A 20869-nucleotide genomic window follows, 5' to 3' on the forward strand; every position below is an offset into this window, starting at 1 on the left:
ACCTTCGTGCAGAAACATTAACTGCTGTGTTTTTCACTTTAACTTTGCTATTTTAGGTTGCACAGACCACTACCCATCCACCAAAGAGGCATCTTGTAATGACAAATAGTGCTGCGACTCGGACACCAGAAAAACGTGCCAAGAGGTTATTTGTAGAAGACAGTGAAGCCTTTCCTTCCTGCTTGCTGTTGAATAGACCTGTGTCTTTAAAGACAAAGCAAAAGGAATCTTCCCCAAATTCAAAAAGAGTAAAGGCCACAAAAACTGCTACTACCAAAAGATTGCCTTCAAAAATATCTGTTGCAGAGTCAAAACTATTTTCTAAGTCCAGAGGTTCCGGTGCTTCTCCTGTTAACACAAGCTGCTGTGTTGCCACGTCTTGTTATTCCCCTTCAACTGTCTCCAACTCTCGCCGTTCTCCAGCTATGAAAAGAGCAAAATCAAGTTCAGAAAGTTTGTCGGCTGCCAGCTGTTCAAATTCACGAAGTTCTTCATTATCCACACATTTGAAGGAAAACGGAAGCACAGACTCAGCACAGGCACCCTCTGCTTTTGGTCTGTGTGCAAGTGGTTTTGCAATCGCCTCCGCTTTGAAATCTGCAGCATCTTCTCCGAACTCCCCACTGGCTATTTTAGCAAATGGTGCAAGTGAATGGATTGACCTCCTGGATGACGATGAAACAGGAGGTGGGTTCCTGTACTGGTATGGAAATTTGCTTAGTACTGTGGGAGTTTTCTAGTTAATGCGATTTTGAACTCTAATCCAAATAACTGCATAAAACAAGACCATTCAACCCATCAGGTCGAGTGTTTTCCTCATGAGCCACTTGGCCTAATTCACTCTCTTGATCACTCTCCATTTCCTCTTTAATCTATTTAAGTAACCATTTTTGTTTGATTTATAGATTTATTTAAGATTGTGGTAGGATACCCTATTGTAACCATGTTTTAAATTCTCAACTTCCTTACCAATCTTGTGGCTACTGGCCAAGGGAGGCGACCAATTTGGAAATCAAATTGCAATCACAGTAGAGATGCAACTTTTGCTATCCTTTTTTAATAACTTCCAATAATGACACTCTGAGAATGCTTGAATATTACTGTGAGCTGCTCATTACTGATTTGTGGATCCCTAAAAAGTGCATTTAATTGCAGGCCACTCGTGTCATGAGTTACTATAGTGATTTAAAGCTGTTAGAATAAAAACAATGCTGGAATAAACTCTGATCTGGCTGCATCTGTGGAACCGGTAGAACGGTCTCTTTTTCTCTCTCTCCACAGACACTACCAGACCTGTTTATTCAGCATGTTGTTTATTTTGCTTTTATGCAAGTTCTGTTTGGGTGGGTTCCACTCTATCTGGGTTGGGATTGGTTCTTTCATGGGACATTGGTGTTGCTGTCCCATCCCTAATTGCCTTTGAACTGAGTGGGTGCCACACTGCAGGAAAGGTGTGACTGAATTGGAGAATTGACATTTCTCGTCCTTGGAATCAGTTGTAGAGGTTGGGACTGTTTTTCATTAGAAGAAGGCTGAGGAGATTTGATGTTCAAAATCGCGGGAGCTGCACAGAGTACAGATGGGGAGACACTGTTTGTACTCGATCAAGAATGGGAGGGCACAGATGTTGTGACTTGCAAAAGAAGCCAGTATGGTGAGAGTTTCTGCCTGATGTGTGGAGCTGATTCAGTCAAGGCATTTCAAGAGGGTGTTCGGCGATTAATGGAAACAATGTACAGGGAAATAGCACAAGGTTGTGATGCTCGTTTGCTGGGGAGCTGGTACAGACACACAACTGTTAGGGTGCAAGAGGCCATTTGGTTCAGAGAAATATTCTAGGGTGCCTTTCAAAGACAGATTAGAAAATGAGGTGGAATCCATATAGTTAGAAATTAGGAATGAACCAAACATTGGATGGAGTTTATAGGTCCCCAAATAGTGGTTCTACTGTTGAACAGCACATTAAGCAAGAAATAATTGGAGCTTGTAACGAGGACAATATAATAATCATGGAAATTTAGACAAAATAATGGGTCGAAGATAGTATGGCAGATTGAGTTTGTGGATGCTTTTGTGACTGCTTTCTAAGTATGTTGATTCAACTCTGGATCGCATGATTAGATCCAGTGTTTGTATAATGGAGCAGGGTTAATTAATCTCCGGGTAAAAAATCTTTTGAAGGGAAAAAGTGATAAAATTGATTTCCATATTGAATCTAAATCCAGAATTTTGCCCATGTGATTAGCTTAAAGTTTGAGGGGAGAGCTGGCTACAGTTGGTTTATTTAAATAGACTGACGTGCTGTTTGAGGGTAACCGAGGAACAGTGAGGAATTTGTGGTAATTTAAAGGTATTTTAAAACTTGAACTATAGGTAGACAAACTCCCATGATCTGAACTTTATTCCCAATCTGATCCATCATTTCAGTTAGATCATGGCTGATCTGCAACCCAACACCATTTCTCTGCCTTTGATCCATATCCATTTGATGCACTTACTAACTGACTTGGTCGACCAGCCGCTGTGCAATTGTGGCCCCCTATTGTCACATTTCAGTGGCTCCAACTCTTCCTCCATGATCACAGCAATACTAGAGTTAATAAATTCTGAGCTCCATTTCATGGTTGAAAGTTACTGGCTCTGGAATAGCTGCTTGGGAGTTATAGATAGACTTCCATATGAGTGTGGAGTCAATTTGACCAGGAAATGAGCCTTGTGGGAAAGGTGTGCATGTATTAACAAGGTCTGGCAAGTTGTATCATGTCAATAACAAGTTGTATGTAAGCTGATGCATTTGTCTGTTGAATAGAAACATAGAAAACTACAGCACAAAACAGGCCCTTCGGCCCCACAAGTTGTGCCAAACATATCCCTACTTTTAGGCCTACCTATAACCCTCCATCCTATTAAGTCCCATGTACTCATCCAGGAGTCTCTTAAAAGACCCTATTGAGTTTGCCTCCACCACCCCAGACGGCAGCCGATTCCACTCGCCCACCACCCTCTGTGGAAAAACTTCCCCCAACATTTCCCTTGTACCTACACCCCAGCACCTTAAACCTGTGTCCTCTCGTAGCAGCCATTTCCACCCTGGGAAAAAGCCTCTGAGAGTCCACCCGATCTATGCCTCTCAACATCTTGTATACCTCTATTAGGTCTCCCCTCATCCTACATTTCTCCAAGGAGAAAAGACCGAGCTCCCTCAGCCTATCCTCATAAGGCATGCCACTCAATCCAGGCAACATCCTTGTAAATCGCCTCTGCACCCTTTCAATCTTTTCCACATCCTTCCTGTAATGAGGTGACCAGAATCTCCCGTGGTTAAGCTTATAGTTGGGTCAGAGCATGATATACCATTTAGTTGGTGTTACCTACAATCCAACCCTGAGATTAAATAATGAATTGGGACTTTGAGAGCTGAGCTAACATCTGCTTGGGCTGTTGGATGAAGGATGCTGCTGGTAGACACTCTTGCTTGGCTACTTCTGCTGTCAGCCAGTGGATCCATAGAATCCCTACAGTGCAGAAGGAGGCCATTTGGCCCATTCAGTCGGCACTGAATTTGCTAAAGAGCATCTTTTCCCTTCCCCATCCCCATAACCCCATGCATTTACCGTGACTAATCCACCTGCTGTACATATGTTTGAACTGTGGGGGAACACAGGAAATCCATGCAGATAGAAGAATGTGCAAACTCCACAGACTGCCACCTGAGTCCCTGGCAGTGAGAGGCAGCAGTGCTAACCACTAGACAGTAGCAAAATCAGATTCTCTTCCCTGAAGGTGGAATTTGAACTTTGGCCATCAGAGTTATCTGGTGCTGACCATAGTACCCAGGGATGCCTTCCCTTTGTAAGGGTATATCACTAGGTATGAGGGCTCACACTACAGCATGGCATCCACAAAACATTTTAATTTGACTTGTGAAGTGTAAAATTGGAACTACTGATACTCTGCTCATGTTTCCATCTGATTTTTTTTTTCCCCCTCTTTGTTTTAAGCACTCCCAAGAGAGCAGTGGGAACCATCAGTAATTGTTGTTGATGATGATGATTCAACTGATAGGTTTGTTCATTTTGCACAACTTGAAGAGGATGAGGCATTTGCCAGGCAGCTCCAGGTACGTGAATCACTCACTAGAACACAGCTACTTTAGGGATTGTTTGTACCTCAAAGCATGATCTCTCATACTTGGCCTATACATCTGACTATGTACAGATTAGGTTTGTCACAAACTTACTTAATAATGGTAAGAATAGAATACAGAATTCCTACCCAATTTTGCAACTGTCTCCAGTCTGCTGCAACTTTAATCACCTCCTTTCCTCAGACCATGCATCTTCGGCTAGGAATGGATGAATGACTTGTCTCTGCCTTTCTTCACCCTTTCTAGGTTCCTTGCGTTTTCATCTAGAACGAAGTATATCAAGTCTCTAGTGTTTCCAGATTATCCACACAGCAGAAAACTGAATTGCAGGCATTAATCCCCAAATCTATTAGAAATCCATGTAATGTTAGTCACAATAGACCAATCGTCCAATTCTTAAATAATTCATTGTGGGAAGCTCTGGCCCTTGTGTAGTTATAGTTTGAAACAATTATAAAATCATAAGCAAAGATAAGGCAATCACTCCATCTTGCATCTGTTTTTAATTACTTCAAGGGACGTGGGCTTTGCTGTCTAAGTCAACATTTATTGCACATCCCTAATTGCCCTTGAAGCTGGTGATAGCTGCTGCCTTGAACTGCTGCAGTCCCTGTGATGCAGCTACACCCATAGTGCTATTAAAGGCAATAGTGAAGGAACGGTGATGTATTTCCAAGTCAGGATGGTGTGTGACTTGGAGGGGAACTTCCAGGTGATAGAATTCCCATGCATCTGCTGCCCATTTTGATTTGATTTATTGTCACCTGTATTAGCATACAATGAAAAGTGTTATTTTTCTGCACGCTATACAGACAAGGCATATTGTTTGTCGAAGGAAATGAAAGAATGTAGTGTTACAATCATAGCTACGGTGTAGAGAAAGATCAACTTAATGCAAAGTAGGTCCATTCAAAAGTCTGACAGCAGCAGGGAAGAAGCTGTTGTTGAGTCGGTTGGTACGTGACCTCAGACTTTTCCACCTTTTTCCTGACACAAGAAGGTGGAAGAATGTCCGGGGTGCGTGGGGTCCTTAATTATGCTGGCTAATTATGAGGCAGCGGGGAAGTGTAGACAGAGTCAATGGATGGGAGGCTGGTTTGCGTGATGGATTGGGTCATGACCTTTTGTAGTTTCTTGCGGTCTTGGGCAGAGCAGGAGCCATACCAAGCTGTGATTATAACCAGAAAGAATGCTTTCTATGGTGCATCTGTAAAAGTTGTCCTAGATGGTGGTGGTCATGGGTTTGGAAGGTGCTGTCTTGGTGAGTTCCTGTAGTGCATCTTGCAGATCGTCAGTGGTGGAGTGAGTAAATGAAACAATTAAGCATTCTCCTTTTTCCTGCATGATGTTTAGATTCTGAGTGCTGTTGGTCTTTATATGCCCTGTTTGTGAACAGAATTCCCACTCACCTGAAGAAGGGGCTTGGGGCTCCGAAAGCTTGTGTGGCTTTTGCTACCAAATAAACCTGTTGGACTTTAACCTGGTGTTGTTAAACTTCTTACTGTGTTTACCCCAGTCCAACGCCGGCATCTCCACATCAGAGCTGTACTCATCCAGACCAGGGGAAAGTATTCCATTACTCCTGACTGTGCCTTCTAGATTGTAGATGGACTTTAGGGTGTTGCTCACTGCAGGGTTCCTAACCTCTGATCTGCTCTTGTAGCCACAGTATTTATATGGCTTGTCCAGTTCACTTTCTGATCAATGATAACCTCCAAGGTATTAATAGCGAGATATTCAGCGATGGAAATTGAATGTTATGGGGTGATGGTTAGATTCTGAGATGGTCATGGACTGACAAGTGAGAGTTACATTCAGAATCAGGCAAAGTGCAAATATTGTCTAGGTCTTATTGATCCCATTCTGTTCCTGCAGCCCTAAATTTTTTTTGTCTTTGTAGTACTTTTTTTTTGTTTTGAATCTACTTCCATGCTTTCCGGAAAATTCTAACTGATATTGCTATGATTTTTCACAGTAACTTAGTTGCAGTATTAATGTAAGCCTATTTGTGAGCTAATAAATAAACTTTAAAATCTGCTTGATTACTGACACTACTGGCAGTGGAAAGCTTATCAAAATGTTTCATAATTTTGAAGGGATTTAAATCTTGATTTTAATCACAAACCCAGCATCTCTAGTCTCTGCAAAATACTGAAACTCTTCATCCCTGGTACATTGGTAAATCCTCTCCGCAGCCTCTTCCAGGCTTTCATCCACTTTTTTTTTCTGAAGTGCTGTATCCAAAATCGACACTTGCTGGTTAGGCCTCTTAATTTATAAAAGCTTGCTGAATAACATCAAAGAAAAATATATTTAATAGTCACTAATTCCTCCTGCCATCCCATTAAAGTTGTTACATTGAGTATTGTCCTTTCTTCATTGTCAGGTGGCCATGTCCTTTCTTCATTGTCAGGGCGGCACGGTAGCACAGTGGTTAGCACTGCTGCTTCACAGCTCCAGGGTCCTGGGTTCGATTCCCGGCTCGGGTCACTGTCTGTGTGGAGTTTGCACATTCTCCTCGTGTCTGCGTGGGTTTCCTCCGGGTGCTCTGGTTTCCTCCCACAGTCCAAAGATGTGCGGGTTAGGTTGATTGGCCAGGTTAAAGAAATTGCCCCTTAGAGTCCTGGGATGCGTAGGTTAGAGGGATTAGCAGGTAAAATATGTGAGGGTAGGGCCTGGGTGGGATTGTGGTCGGTGCAGACTCGATGGGCCGAATGGCCTCCTTCTGCACTGTAGGGTTTCTATGATTTCTATGATTTCTATGTGTGTGTTCTCCTATCATCTTTAATGTTTTGTTCTATTTGCTCTTAAAATGTCTGCAGCTTAACAACTAAATGCTGTGTTTTGGCAGGCACAATTTGACATGGAAGCTCATCAATCTGAAAATGCAAGACCAGCCTCTGCAGTAAGTGAATTGCTATTGCATCTCTTCCCTCCCAGCCATCCTGAAAGCAGTCGGTCTTGAATTCTGGCCTTGCAGCCAACCTGCAACAGGTAACCATAGTAACTGGCTGGCATACTGTTCCGCCCACAGCTGAGGTGACTGGCTGTCATCCAATATTGAGCAAGGACCCCACACACCCTGAGCATGCTCTCTTCCATCAGAAAAAAGATGAAGTCTGGGAGCGTGTGCCGACCAACTCAAGAACAGCTTCTTCCCTGCTGCCATCAGACTCTTCCATTAAGTTCATCTTTCTACACCCTGGCTATGACCATAATACTACATTCTACACCCTCTCCTTTATGTACAATATGCTTTGTCTATATAGTGTGCAAGAAACAATACTTTTCACTGTACTAACATGTGACAAATCAAAGCAACTGAAATCTTTAACTGAACTTGCCAGCTGTAAGGACACATGTGGTCTTGGTAATAGAACAAAGAACAATACAGCACAGGAACAGGCCCTTTGGCCCTCCAAGCCTGTGCTGCTCATGTGCCCACTAGACCATTTTTTTGTATCCCTCTATTCCCAGTCTGTTCATGTGGCTATCTAGATAGTCTTAAACGATCCCAGCGTGTCCGCCTCAATCACCTTGCTTGGCAGTGCATTCCAGGCCCCCACCACCCTCTGTGTAAAATATGTCCCCCTGACATCTGTGTTGAACCTTGCCCCCCCCTCACCTTGAACCTGTGACCCCTTGTGTTCGTCACCTCCGACCTGGGAAAAATCTTCCCACTGTTCACCCTATCTATTCCCTTCATAATTTTATACACCTCTATTAGGTCGCCCCTCGTCCTCCGTCTTTCCAGGGAGAACAACCCCAGTTTACCCAATCTCTCCTCATAGCTAAGACCCTTCATACCAGGCAACATCCTGGTAAACCTTCTCTGTACTCTCTCCAAAGCCTCCACGTCTTTCTGGTAGTGTGGCGACCAGAACTGGACGCAGTATTCCAAATGTGGCCTAACCATCGTTCTATACAGCTGCAACATCATATGCCAACTTTTATATTCTATGCCCCGTCCAATAAAGGCAAGCATGCCATATGCCTTCTTCACCACCCTCTCCACCTGTGCTGCCACCTTTAAGGGTCTGTGGACTTGTACACCCAGGTCCCTCTGTGTGTCTATACTCCTGATGATTCTGCCATTTATTGTATAGCTCCCCCTTACATTAGATCTACCGAAATGCATCACTTCGCATTTATCTGGGTTAAATTCCATCTGCCATTTATCTGCCCAATGTTCCAGCCTATCTATATCCTGCTGTATTCTCTGACAATGTTCATCACTATCCGCAACTCCAACAATCTTCGTGTCGTCCGCAAACTTACTGATCACACCAGCTACATCTTCCTCCAAATCACTTATATATATCACAAACAGCAGAGGTTCCAGTACAGAGCCCTGTGGAACACCACTAGTCACAGACCTCCAACCGGAAAAAGACCCCTCCACTGCTACCCTCTGTCTTTTATGGCTAAGCCAGTTCTCCACCCATCTAGCTAGCTCGCCTTTTATCCCATGAGATTTAACCTTTTGCACAGCCTGCCATGAGGGACCTTGTCAAACGCTTTACTAAAATCCATATAGACGACATCAATGGCCCTTCCTTCGTCAATCGTTTTTGTCACCTCCTCAAAAAACTCAACCAAATTTGTGAGGCATGACCTCCCTCGTACAAAACCATGCTGTCTATCGCTAATGAGATTATTCAGTTCTAAATGCGCATATATCCTATCTCTAAGAATCTTCTCCAACAATTTCCCTACCATGGACGTCGAGCTCACCGACCTATAATTACCCGGGTTATCCTTGCTACCCTTCTTCAATAACGGGACCACATTTGCTATCCTCCAATCCTCTGGGACCTCACCTGTGTCCAGTGAAGAGACAAAGATTTCTGTTAGAGGCCCAGCAATTGCATCTCTCTCCTCTCTGAGGAGTCGTGTGTCGTGAAGGCCGCCTTGGAGAACACTTACCTGAAGATCCAAGGCTGAATGCCCGTGACTGCTGAAGTGCTCCCCCACAGGAAGAGAACAGTCTTGCCTGGTGATTTTTGAGCGGTGTTCATTCATCCGTTGTCGTAACGTCTGCATGGTTTCCCCAATGTACCATGCCTCGGGACATCCTTTCTTGCAGCGTATCAGGTAGACAACGTTGGCCGAGTTGCAAGAGTAGGTACCGTGTACCTGGTAGATGGTGTTCTCACGTGAGACGACAGCGCAGAGTCACTGAGCAGAAACTGATAGCCAAGTTCCGCACACATGAGGACGGTCTAAACCGGGATGTTGGATTTATGTCACATTATCAGTAACCCCCACAGCTTGCCTCCTGGACTTGCACAATTTCACAAGCTGTACTGTCTGGAGACAACACACATCTCTTTAACCTGTGTTGAATGCTCCCTCCACCCACATTGTCTGTACATTTAAGACCTGGCTGGCTGTAGAGATTTGCATTCTAATCAGTATTCTGTAATTTGATTTCTGTGTCTGTGCCCTGTTTGAGAACAGAGACCACTCCATCTGACGAAGGAGCATTGCTCCAAAAGCTTATGGTATTTGCTACCAAATAAACCTGTTGGACTTTAACCTGGTGTTGTGAGACTTCTTACTGTGCTTACCCCAGTCCAACGCCGGCATCTCCACATCATTCCTCCAGTGCTCCATCTGTTTTTAGCTGCCTGGACCTCATGTATGCCTCTTTTTTTTTCTTTTTGATTAGACCCACAATTTCACTGGTTATCCACGGCTCTCTAATCCTACCTTTCCTATCCTTCCTCTTTACAGGCACATGCCTGTCCTGCAGTCCTATCAACTGTTCCTTAAAAGACTCCCACATGCCAGATGTGGATTTACCCTCGAACAGCCTCTCCCAATCAACAGCCACCAAATCCTGCCTAATCCGGCTGTAGTTCGCCTTCCCCCAATTCAGCATCTTACCCATAGGACAACACTCATCTTTTTCCATTACTATCCTAAAGTTTACAGAATTGTGGTCACAATTTGCCACATGTTCCCCTACTGCAACTTTGACCTGACCGGGCTCATTCGCCAATACTAGGTCCAGTATAGCCCCCTCTCTAGTTGGACTGTCAACATATTGTTCCAAAGAACTTTCCTGTACGCATTTTATAAATTCTTCCCCGTCCAGGCCCCCAACCCTAAGCGATTTCCAGTCTGAGAGGGAAATTAAAGTCTCCCACTACAACAACCTTATTTTTTCTGCACCTGTCCAGAATCTCCTCATATATCCGTTCCTCTACTTCCCGTGGGCTGTTGGGAGGCCTGTAGTATACCCCCAGCATAGTGACTGCGCCCTTCCTGTTTCTGAGCTCCACCCACAGTGACTCGTTACCTGACCCTTCCATATTGTCCACCCTCTGTACCGCTGTAAAATGCACCCTAACCAGCATTGCTACTCCACCACCTCTCCTCGCCCCTCCTCTGTCTCGCCTAAAACACTTGTACCCTGGAATATTCAGCTGCCAGTCCTGTCCTTTTAACCAAGTCTCCGTCACTGCAGCCACATCCAAGTTCCACGCAAGCATTAAGGCTCTAAGCTTGTCTGTCTTGCCTGTGACGCTCCTTGCATTGAAGCAGATGCACTCCAGACCTCCAGGCCCACTGAGGTCATCCTCCCCCAGAATGCTCTTCCTCATAGATAGCCCTTGTCTTGGCCCCAACCTCGTCCTCAGCCTCTATGCTTATTGACCTATTGTTCTGATTCCCACCCCCCCTGCCACATTAGTTTAAACCCACCTGAACCACACTAGCAACACTCCCAGCTAGGATATTCGTACCCTTCCAGTTTAGGTGCAACCCGTCCTTGTACAGGTGCCATCCTCTCTTGAAGACTTCCCAGTGATCTACGAATTCGAAACCCTCTCTCCTGCACCAGTCCTTTAGCCACGTGTTCAGCTGTGCAGTCTCCCTGTTCCTAGCCTCGCTAGCTTGTGGCATTGGGAGTAGTCCTGAGATCGCTACCCTAGAGGCCCTGCTTTTCAGCCTACTACCCAACTCCCTGAATTGCTCTCTCAGGACCTCCCTGCTCTTTCTGCCTAAGTCATTTGCACCAATGTGGACAATGACCTCTATCTGGTTACCTGCCTAATCTGAAACTAATAGTAACTTTGCTTTTTGTATTCCCTACAGACAAGGGAAAGCTCCTTCCCTGAATTTTGCAGATTGCCTGGGTGTGGAGAGTATGGGGCTTTATTAGCTTCTTCAGACATTGGGTATTGTGGAATGCCTGGATGTAGTGAGTATCCATTCAGAAGTGGCACGTTGAGTCCAGCAGTAGTTGAACCTGTTCTTCATGACCTGCAAAGAATTTTTGATGAAACCAATGGTAAGAATTGCATGTGTATTAATGGTTCAATGGATTTGAATTTTAGAAAATAATGGATGTCTGGCTTGATTTCCATCGGTATCAGGTGAAGAAATTGCACTGCTAGTCATTTGTAACTCTAAAGAATTAGGCACTACTTGGATGGAAAACTCTGGTGGGAGGGAATCTGCTTGAACACTTGAGTAAGAATGAACTGATTACTCAGCATAGATTTGTGAAGGGTAGTTAATGTCTGACTAGTTGAGGAGATGTAGTGTCTGTGCATGTTGTCCATAGGAACTTCCAGAAGGTATTTAATCTTCCACAGAAAATAGCTTAAATATAAGCACATTGAACTGGAAATCATGAGGTAGGAGCCAGAAAAAGGGAATGAATAGAATGTACTCTCTGCTACAAAAGGTTTTCCCCATGATCTGTACTGTGACTTCAACTTTTGGCTTGCATTTTGATGGCTTTAAAAGAATAGGGACTTGATATCCAAGTTTGGGAGACAGTTTTATTGAAGGTGAGCAATTGCAGGGCATAAATGGATTGAGTAGGAAAACCTGAGTTCTGTCAAGTCATTAGATTTGAGATGTTTTAATTAGGAATGGGGGTTGGGTATCCACATAGACATAATGAAGCTATTGTATGGGACAACGTTATCTTTAGGACTGGAATACAAAGTGATCGAAGTGGTCTGCATTTAAGAAGATCCTTAGTCAACTTGAGTTATGCATCCTTTGGGCACATTATTTACATGGCTTGTCCAGTTCACTTTCTGATCAATGATAACTCCCAAGGTATTAATAGTGAGATTCAGCGATGTAATTAGAATGTTATGGGGTGATAGTTAGATTCTGAGATGGTCATGGACTGACAAGTGGAAGTTACATTCAGAATCAGGCAAAGTGCAGACATTGTCTAGGTCTTATTGATCACATCTCAGATTGGGCACATCTCAGATAGAATCATTGGTCTTGGAAGCAGGTACAGCATGGATTCTCCAGAAAACCAAATCTTAAATTATGGCTGGCATTACCTTATTTAGAAGGTTGGGGGCAACTAAAGATGTTTACATTTATTTCATGTTTCCTTTGGAATACATGAGGCACCACTTTACCAGTCAGACTCTTGAATGAAGCAGATAGCACTATTGCCATACAGTTGTGAAGATTTGGAGCATTGCTCTTTCCTCCTCCACTCTCAAAAGGCTGTGGTTCCTGTGTCAATTGAAATTGAATAAGATTAATACTTGTTGGCCAGGGGGTGTCAAAGACCAGTAAGTTGTTGAGATGTTATACAAATTATGATCAAAGTGAATGCAAAACTAGTTCAAGGGCTGATGGCCTATTCCTGTTTCTGAGAGAACTAAAATTTATTGAAATGGAGCCCTAAGCATATTTGTTTCACAAGTATGATTTGTGTTTAACAAATCACTTAATAAAGCAAGGTCTTCAGGCCACTGTTCAGGTTACTTCACCTTCCCAACGTATAGAAGCTTCATTTTGAAGGGAAATGGTTGTTGGGGAGCTCATCAGAATCTTTAAACCTTGGACATCAACCATGGAATCTCAATTGGTTTAACCAATGACCTGTTTAGATTGTGGAGATGCTGGGATGGGCACAGTAAGAAGTCTTTTAACACCAGGTTAAAGTCCAACAGGTTTATTTGGAATCATGAGCTTTCAGCGCACTACTCCATCAGGTGAGTGGACCACTCACTTGACGGAGTGTGCTCCAAAAGCTTGTGATTCCAAAAAAAACCTGTTGGACTTTAACCTGGTGTTGAGACTCCTTACTATTTAGATTGAAGTATTTTCAATCCAAATAGAGCAGCAATGGGGCTTGGTTAAAATAAATTGTATACAGTTTTGTTTTGCCATTGTCAGTGGTGACTTCATCCAGTCACTTAACCAAACACACCAAGATTTGAGGTACTTGTGGTAAGCTGCTGCTTTGTAAAAACTTGATGTGGCGATACCGGCGTGGGACAAAATGAGAGGTCACATAATACCAGGTTGTAGCCCAACAGGTTTATTTGTGATTTCAAATAAACCTGTTGGACTATAACCTGGTGTCATGTGATAAATTGATAAATTCTTGATTTCTCGAGGAATTAAGGGCTATGGGGAGAGAGCGGGTAAATGGAGTTAAAATCAACCATGATTGAATGGTGGAGTGGACTCGATGGGCCGAATGGCCTTACTTCCGCTCCTATGTCTTATGGTCTTATGGACCCCCTCATCCTGTACAAACTTGTAACCTCATCCCATATATACACAAGGCAAAGTTCAGCCTGTTTGAACCATTCACCTAGGGTGACCATCTAGTTAATTTCTTGACTTTTGTTGCCATTAAAATCTCTTTCACTTGACCAATCTGTATTGCCTGACATTAGATTAATTTGAACCATTCTCATATAATCATAGAATCCCTGTAGTACAGAAGGAGGCCATTCGGCCCATTAAGTCTGCACCGACCACAATCCCACCCAGACCCTATTCCTGTAACTCCACACATTTACCCTGCTAATCCCCTGATACTAGGGTCAATTTATCATGGCCAATCTATCTAATCTGCACATGTTTGGACTGCGGGAGGAGACCGGAGGAAACCCACGCAGACAATGGAAGAACGTGCAAACTCTGCACAGACATGAACCTGAGGCCGGAAATGAACGTGGGTTCCTGGTGCTGTGAGGCAGCAGTGCTAACCACTGCCAACGTGCCACCCATTCTGTTTTAATCTCCATTTTAACTTGGTGATATCCATAAACTTTTGCATTTTATGGTTTTAAAGGTTTTCTTGCTAACATTTAGTAATGTGGTGACCAGCACCAGACAGTCTTACAAGAATATTTTATGCTCTGAACCTCTTTAAAAACCTTTGATTAAAAACAAATTAGAGCAGATGCTGGAATCTAAAACAAGCAGAACTGCTGAAAAATCTCACCAGGTCTGACGGCGTCTATGGAGAGAGAACAGCATTAGCATTTACAGTCATCCAGACTCAATGTTGACTCTATTCTCTCTCCAGAGATGTTGTCAGACCTGCTGAGATTTTCCAGCATTTGCCTTGTTTGCTCCAGCAAAATTTGTTTGCTTCTATTTTGGCCATGTTAATCTAAAACGTTTAGATCTCTTGTTTTAAGAGATGTAGAATTGCTGTTCATAATTTGCTCCTTTTGTAATCCAAGCAACTTAATCTTTAATTGTTTCCAATGTTTAGTTAGGAGGAGGAGGAGGAGACGCAGCCGGCACCGGAATAGTTCCTTCTACGTGGATGAAAGTGTAAATGATGGTAATGACTATGAGGTGAGTAGATAAACCAACTATGCAGCAAAGAAAAATGTGCAATGTTGGAGGACTTGAAACTGGTGTTGTTAATTTACTTATCAAGAAAAATTGAATAGAACACATGGCGTCCAGCATTGTTGAATGTTTTTGTAAACCTGTAGTTTTTTTGGTCTAGTTTGAGCAGCTGCCTTTAAAAATTACTTTTTTTCTAATGCAGGAACTCTTAGCTTTTGAAGAAAGACAGGGTTCAGCTGTAGTGCAGAGAAAACTCAGCAGTGCTGAGATTAACTGTTTACCTGCCAAGTTATTTGACCCTGAACATGCTGCAGGGAAGACACAGTAAGTAAAGCCCTGCTTTTTTTTTTCTTGGCCTAACTTTCATACCAGTATTTGGAATGAAACTTTGGTTTGTTATAAAAATGTTGGAACCAACTAGGAGTAAAGTGGATGGTAACTGGTACTTGGGTGGCATGCAGCACTGATTTACACAGCCGGGTTTCTAACCTCTAAGTGTTCTACTGTGCTCCAAGTCACTGACCATCCCTTAAACTTGGGCAAACCGCGTTTCTAGCAGACTTGTCTCAACTGAAAACAAGCAGCAGTATGGGCAAAGCTGATTGCATTAAAATGCATTTTTTCTATGATGATTCATGTTCATCATTTTAAAGCCAGTTTGAGGCACAGACATCTTCGCATAAAAGCATTTCCTTTGTCTGCTTATGTACTAGTTTTTTTAAAAATTGGCCTCCTTTCCTTGTCAGGTGGGCTCAAGTCTTAATACTTTCAAGAGTTGGGAGCACAAGTCATCTCTGCTCATACACTAGCTCTTCAGCTGAAGCTGAATGTTTTTTGTCTTCCTCCAACATTTTAAATAGTTACCTGTATCAATAGGGTAATTTGTAGTGAAGTATTTCCATGTTCTAATCTTTTGGAGAGAGATGGGGTTTGGTGTGGAGAGTATCTATCATTTTCCACTTGACCCTGAAGTTTGCGCCTCCTTGTTATCAATTTGCCAAGCAGTAGTAACATTTTTCCTTGCCCTCCAAGAAATACCCTATTTATAGTGGGGTGCACAGATTATTAGTCAAACTCTGGTCTGCTGTGACGTGTTGGTAGATTGTACTCATGATGTGGAGATGCCGGTGTTGGACTGGGGTGAACACAGTAAGAGTTTTAACAATGCCAGGTTAAAGTCCAACAGGTTTATTTGGTAGCAAACACCATTAGCTTTTGGAGCGCTGCTCCTTCGTCAGATGGAGTGGAAATGTGCTCTCAAACCTGTCAAACATTTCCACTCCATCTGACGAAGGAGCAGCGCTCCGAAAGCTAATGGTATTTGCTACCAAATAAACCTGTTGGACTTTAACCTGGTGTTGTTAAAACTCTTACTGTGCTAGATTGTACACCAGAGGAAGTGAATGTGCTGTCATAAACTGAATTAAGCAATTGTAGTTCATTCATGAGCTGGTAGACACTAGAGAGATTACTGAAAGCTGCCAAGTTACAAGTCTTATGGTTCACATGTGCATGTGATTAGTCTATGCTAATGTCATTAGCCTATGCCCTATTCATCATTTCTGTTTATGGATTCTTTTTTATGATCCGCATTCATTCAATTTGTAGCCCAAATTCTTTGGGCTATCCTGTGACTCTTACTAAAAAAATAATTGGTTTTATCATTGTCTTCCTGAACATGGTTTTAAGATGTGTAGCACTGCAATTATTTTACTCCATCCCATTCATTTAAAGAAAAAAACTTTGACTATTTATCTCCCACTTCATTTAAGCATATAAACAAATCTAAATATTTTTTTGACCATCAATTGTTTTTTAAACTTGTCCTAATATTAATGGCATGATGGCACAGTGGTTAGCACTGCTGCCTCAGCACCAGGGACCTGGGTTCGATTCCCAGCTTGGGCCACTGTCTGGGGAGTTTGCAAATTCTCCCCAAGTCTGCATGGGTTTCCTCCCACAGTCCAAAAATGTGTGGGTTAGGTGGATTGGCCATGCTAAATTGCCCCTTAGTGTCAGGGAGACGAGCTAGGGTAAATATGTGGATTATGGGGATAGGGCCTGGGTGGGATTGTGGTCGGTGCAGACTCGATGGGCTGAATGGCCTCCTTCTGCATTGTAGAGATTTTATGATTTTTATTGTTTTGTTTACTATGCGCAGAAAACTTTTTTTTCATCCCCCCCACCAAAAAAAACAACTTCTGACATGTCCTTTACCGGCATCTTATTCATTGAGATGTCTGTCACTCTGGTCACTTTCCTTTTCCCGGTCTGCTCATATGCTTTAAATGAGGTGGTGAGCTTGGACCATATTTCCCTGTTCGACTGTCTCGAGTGAATGTTGAGGATTACACTGGAGCATGATGTCCAATCTTGATTAATGAGCTCTGCCAACTATGCCAGAGATGCCTAACATTAGTACAAGCTGCTACTTGGCATCTGGAAATCTCCTCCAACTGGCATCTGACCTTGGCAGAACAATCTGCCCCCTGTTCTCTTTGAACAAAAGCAGATTTTTGTCCGTGACAATATTATCACTGTCACCATTAAGTCTATGGATCATCTGGTACTGTTCGTGGGAGTCTTGCTTACTGCAAATTGGCAGCATTACTGAGCACCAAATCCAAACTACTTGAACTTGTATAGATACCACCCACAACTCAGTTCCTGCAGCCTCCCAAAATAATCTCTCTGGCATTTACCTGATTTGTTTGTGATTTTCTATTGGCTAGGCTTGTGCTTTTGCCTGCAAAAAAAAAAGTTACAAAATGTAATTTTTCATTTGACAGTCAAATGTGCATCACATTCTTCTAATCTCACTTAGGTGTTATATCTGCTTCAATGACTACGTGCCAAGAGAAAAATTGAGGATCTTACCATGTCTTCATGACTATCACAGCCAGTGTATTGATCGCTGGTTAAAGGTATGCGTTAGCAAAGGAAATGTGATAGTTATTCTGCTCAAGTGCTTGACAGTTTCAGAAATTTCTGCATCATTCAGAATGGTGCTGATGGCTGGGTCAAGATAGGATTCATTGGGGTCAAGTACAACATAGTAACAGGGAAAAGAAAGCATTAGATCTCCCAAGTCTACAAGACATTGTATTTGCAAAGCATTTTGTTTATTGCATTGGTAATTGCAAATAGAAGATTACTATGTCAGCTACTGCCAGAACAAATGTGTTTTCATAAAATCAATGGGGGAAAACTGGACACAGTCTGGGTAATCTAGGAGAAATTTAGTTTATTTAGAATTTCATTAAATGTGTGTTTAAAAATTTGGGGACACAAGCTCTCATCTAGATGGCGGCGCGGTAGCACAGTGGTTAGCACTGCTGCTTCACAGCTCCAGGGTCCTGGGTTCGATTCCCGACTTGGGTCACTGTCTGTGTGGAGTTTGCACATCCTCCTCGTGTCTGCGTGGGTTTCCTCCAGGTGCTCCGGTTTCCTCCCACAGTCCAAAGATGTGCAGGTTAGGTTGATTGGCCATGCTAAAATTGCCCCTTAATGTCCTGAGATGCGTAGTTTAGAGGGATTAGCGGGTAAATATGTAGGGATAAGGGAGTAGGGCCTGGGTGGGATTGTGGTCGGTGCGGACTCGATGGGCCAAATGGCCTCTTTCTGCACTGAAGGGATTCTATACTAGATGACTTTTCAAATGCTTTAAATTTTATTTTTAAATATAGTTTTGTGATTGCTTCAGTCACTTGATCATTGCCATTGGTAATGAGTATTCATTCTTAGAATGGTTTCATTAACAAATCATGCCTTGCCACGTGGCCTGAGTTGGCCATTGACTGATGCTGAGAGCTCAGGGTGGTAACTTTGTCAATGCTTTTCTCTCCTGTCTTATGAAGTAAAAACGTCCAAATTTCTACAGAATATCTTCCTCCCCCCCCCCCCCCCAGGACTGCAAACAATTCTAACTTTGCAACACCTTGTTTCTGTTGCTGTTTAGAATGGGTTTCAGGATTGCACGTGTATTGTATCTGACATCCATTTAGCATGTAACATGCATTAAGTCCCAAATGTGATGTTCTTGGTATGGTGAAATTCCCCACGTCCCCCTCATTTTGTATAAATTTTTATTAATGCATTGGAGATTTAATGGTAAATTATCAATTTAATTTTCTATTAGAGCAGCAATTTAAGGTCTAATGAGTGCAAGAAACATCTTAAAACCCCTATCCCCATCTGTTGCCTTGATGGGTATTCTGCAGCCTACTGGTACTAATAGTTGGTGGCAACACCAATTCAGTGCTAAGATCGTTAATTCCAGTTTCTATCCTACAGGGAAATTCCAGTTGCCCAATCTGCAGAGTTGATGTGAATTTGGATACACCTTGATGACCGAAAGAGCCACGCGTTAGTGCAATAGATTATTTAACTGTGATGTGTTCAGTTGTGCCATGGATAAAAACACGTTTACATGACTTATTTCTGCATAATAAAGGACTTCTCAGGAGAATTGTGTATTATTTAGGAACTCATCTTTGAACATGTTTCAAAACAAAAGACCAAAAGAAAGCTTATTGTTTTGTATTTTAAACATTTTTACTTGCTGTGTAAAAGTAGCTGCACTGAGTATTTTATAACTGTTTAATTAGAAATTTCCATGATATGGGTGGATGTTACAGCTCTTCCATCTAATTTATGAACAGACCATAATGTTTAATTTAGATGCATCAATCTAATGGAAGTAAAGTGACTGCCTGGAATGAACAATATGTTGTGCTTTTGTTTCCAACAGACTATCAAACTAGGGGTTTAATGAACCATGGTCTCATTGTCTGCAATTGACAAAAGGGAACTTCCAAGTTGCAGTGAATGTAAATTCACTGCCATGTAAATTCTGACCATTATGCAATTGAACACTCAATGTAGGCGAGGATAGGACTAGCGTTAACAGTTCTGTGGGTTACTTAACTATCATGAGGACCAAGGTATTTAATTAAAAACCAAATAGATCCTCAGAACAGTGTCTTTGAAGTTGCCCTGGACTAGTTCTGTGTACCTTTGTAACTAATCTTGTATTGATGAATGCACAGGAGCCTTATCTAGTATGGGACCCCTGCCCCCTACCCTAGTGGGTGCTGGCTACTTTTTAAACCAATTCTTTAACAAACCAAAAAGCTTATCCTTATTTGCAATTTGAAAAAAATTGTAAGATTATTTAATATATAATTGGTATTTATGTTGGACTTGAGTAAATGGTGGGGGGGGGGGGGGGTTGTTTGCAGTTTGTGAAGCTACCCAATATTAGAAAGGGGTGGCTTCATAAATTGATGTGGTTTTGCTGCAGTTTTCTGTAATTCACCAGTTTCAGCATCTTGAGCATGTAAACTGAAATATAGTTACACATTCACCAACTTTGTATTCTGTACAATTTCAGTGTTTATTTTACCAGCCTGTGAACCAGTTCTTAAGAACAGCACTATCATGAGCCAACAATATTTCATACCATACTGAACTGGATCAGGAGGGGGCATGATGCTTTGAATAAATAGTGTGTGGGATGGGCTTGCAAATGCGTGTGGGGCAGAAGTTGAAAATGCCTAATATTTTTTGTTTTTGTCATTTTTATGTACCAAGGATCCTCATTATTATCAAGCATTATAATAGCTTGATGTACGTACTTGGTAATGTTTTGTTTGAGTTGAAATGTGTACACATCAGAACTTGTTTTGAACCTAATGCTTAATTTGATTAAAACATGTCAATACAATTTGCTTGTTTTGTCTTTTATTGCTAATGAATGTAATTGTCACAATTCCAGGGGGAAAATGGTAAGAAAACTGATGCACTGAAAGGCTGTCAAGTTTCTAAACCTTCATCCTAAGGTCTTGAAAGAACTGTCTCTGGTGACAGAGATTGAGGATGCATTAGTTGATCTGCCAAAATTTCCTAGATTCTGGCAAAGTCTCAAATGGATTACAACCATCATTTGGACAAGGAAGAAGGAAACCATAGGTCAAACACCTTAATTGTAGATTCTAACAACTTTCCCAGTGACAGGAGGCAGATCATGATGTCATTTTCCAAGTTGAGTCCAGATAGAAAAATTGCCCCTTAGTGTCCTGAGATGTGTAGGTTAGAGGGATTAGTGGGTAAATGTGTAGGGATATGGGGGTA

The 20869-nt window shown here is 42.3% G+C and overlaps 1 protein-coding gene across 11 annotated transcripts in view; it reads left to right on the forward strand.

Moving 5' to 3' along the window:
• LOC144507861 (uncharacterized) overlaps nucleotides 1-20462 on the forward strand; it is a 40729-nt gene extending 20267 nt beyond the window's left edge. For 9 of the 11 annotated variants that reach the window (XM_078235271.1, XM_078235276.1, XM_078235274.1 and 6 more), the window contains 8 exons: nucleotides 57-687; nucleotides 4002-4120; nucleotides 6999-7052; nucleotides 11249-11444; nucleotides 14655-14740; nucleotides 14940-15061; nucleotides 17562-17661; nucleotides 19031-20462. In XM_078235271.1, the coding sequence (XP_078091397.1) occupies nucleotides 57-687; nucleotides 4002-4120; nucleotides 6999-7052; nucleotides 11249-11444; nucleotides 14655-14740; nucleotides 14940-15061; nucleotides 17562-17661; nucleotides 19031-19084 (1362 nt within the window). In that variant the 3' untranslated portion in view covers nucleotides 19085-20462. Of the gene's footprint in view, nucleotides 1-56; nucleotides 688-4001; nucleotides 4121-6998; nucleotides 7053-11248; nucleotides 11458-14654; nucleotides 14741-14939; nucleotides 15062-17561; nucleotides 17662-19030 lie in introns of all 11 variants that reach the window. The other 2 variants (XM_078235270.1, XM_078235278.1) reach the window with 1 other exon arrangement.
• Nucleotides 20463-20869: the final 407 nt, after the last annotated feature.

The sequence above is a fragment of the Mustelus asterias genome, chromosome 19, assembly GCF_964213995.1.
Source record: "Mustelus asterias chromosome 19, sMusAst1.hap1.1, whole genome shotgun sequence".
Classification (NCBI taxonomy): Eukaryota; Metazoa; Chordata; class Chondrichthyes; order Carcharhiniformes; family Triakidae; genus Mustelus; species Mustelus asterias.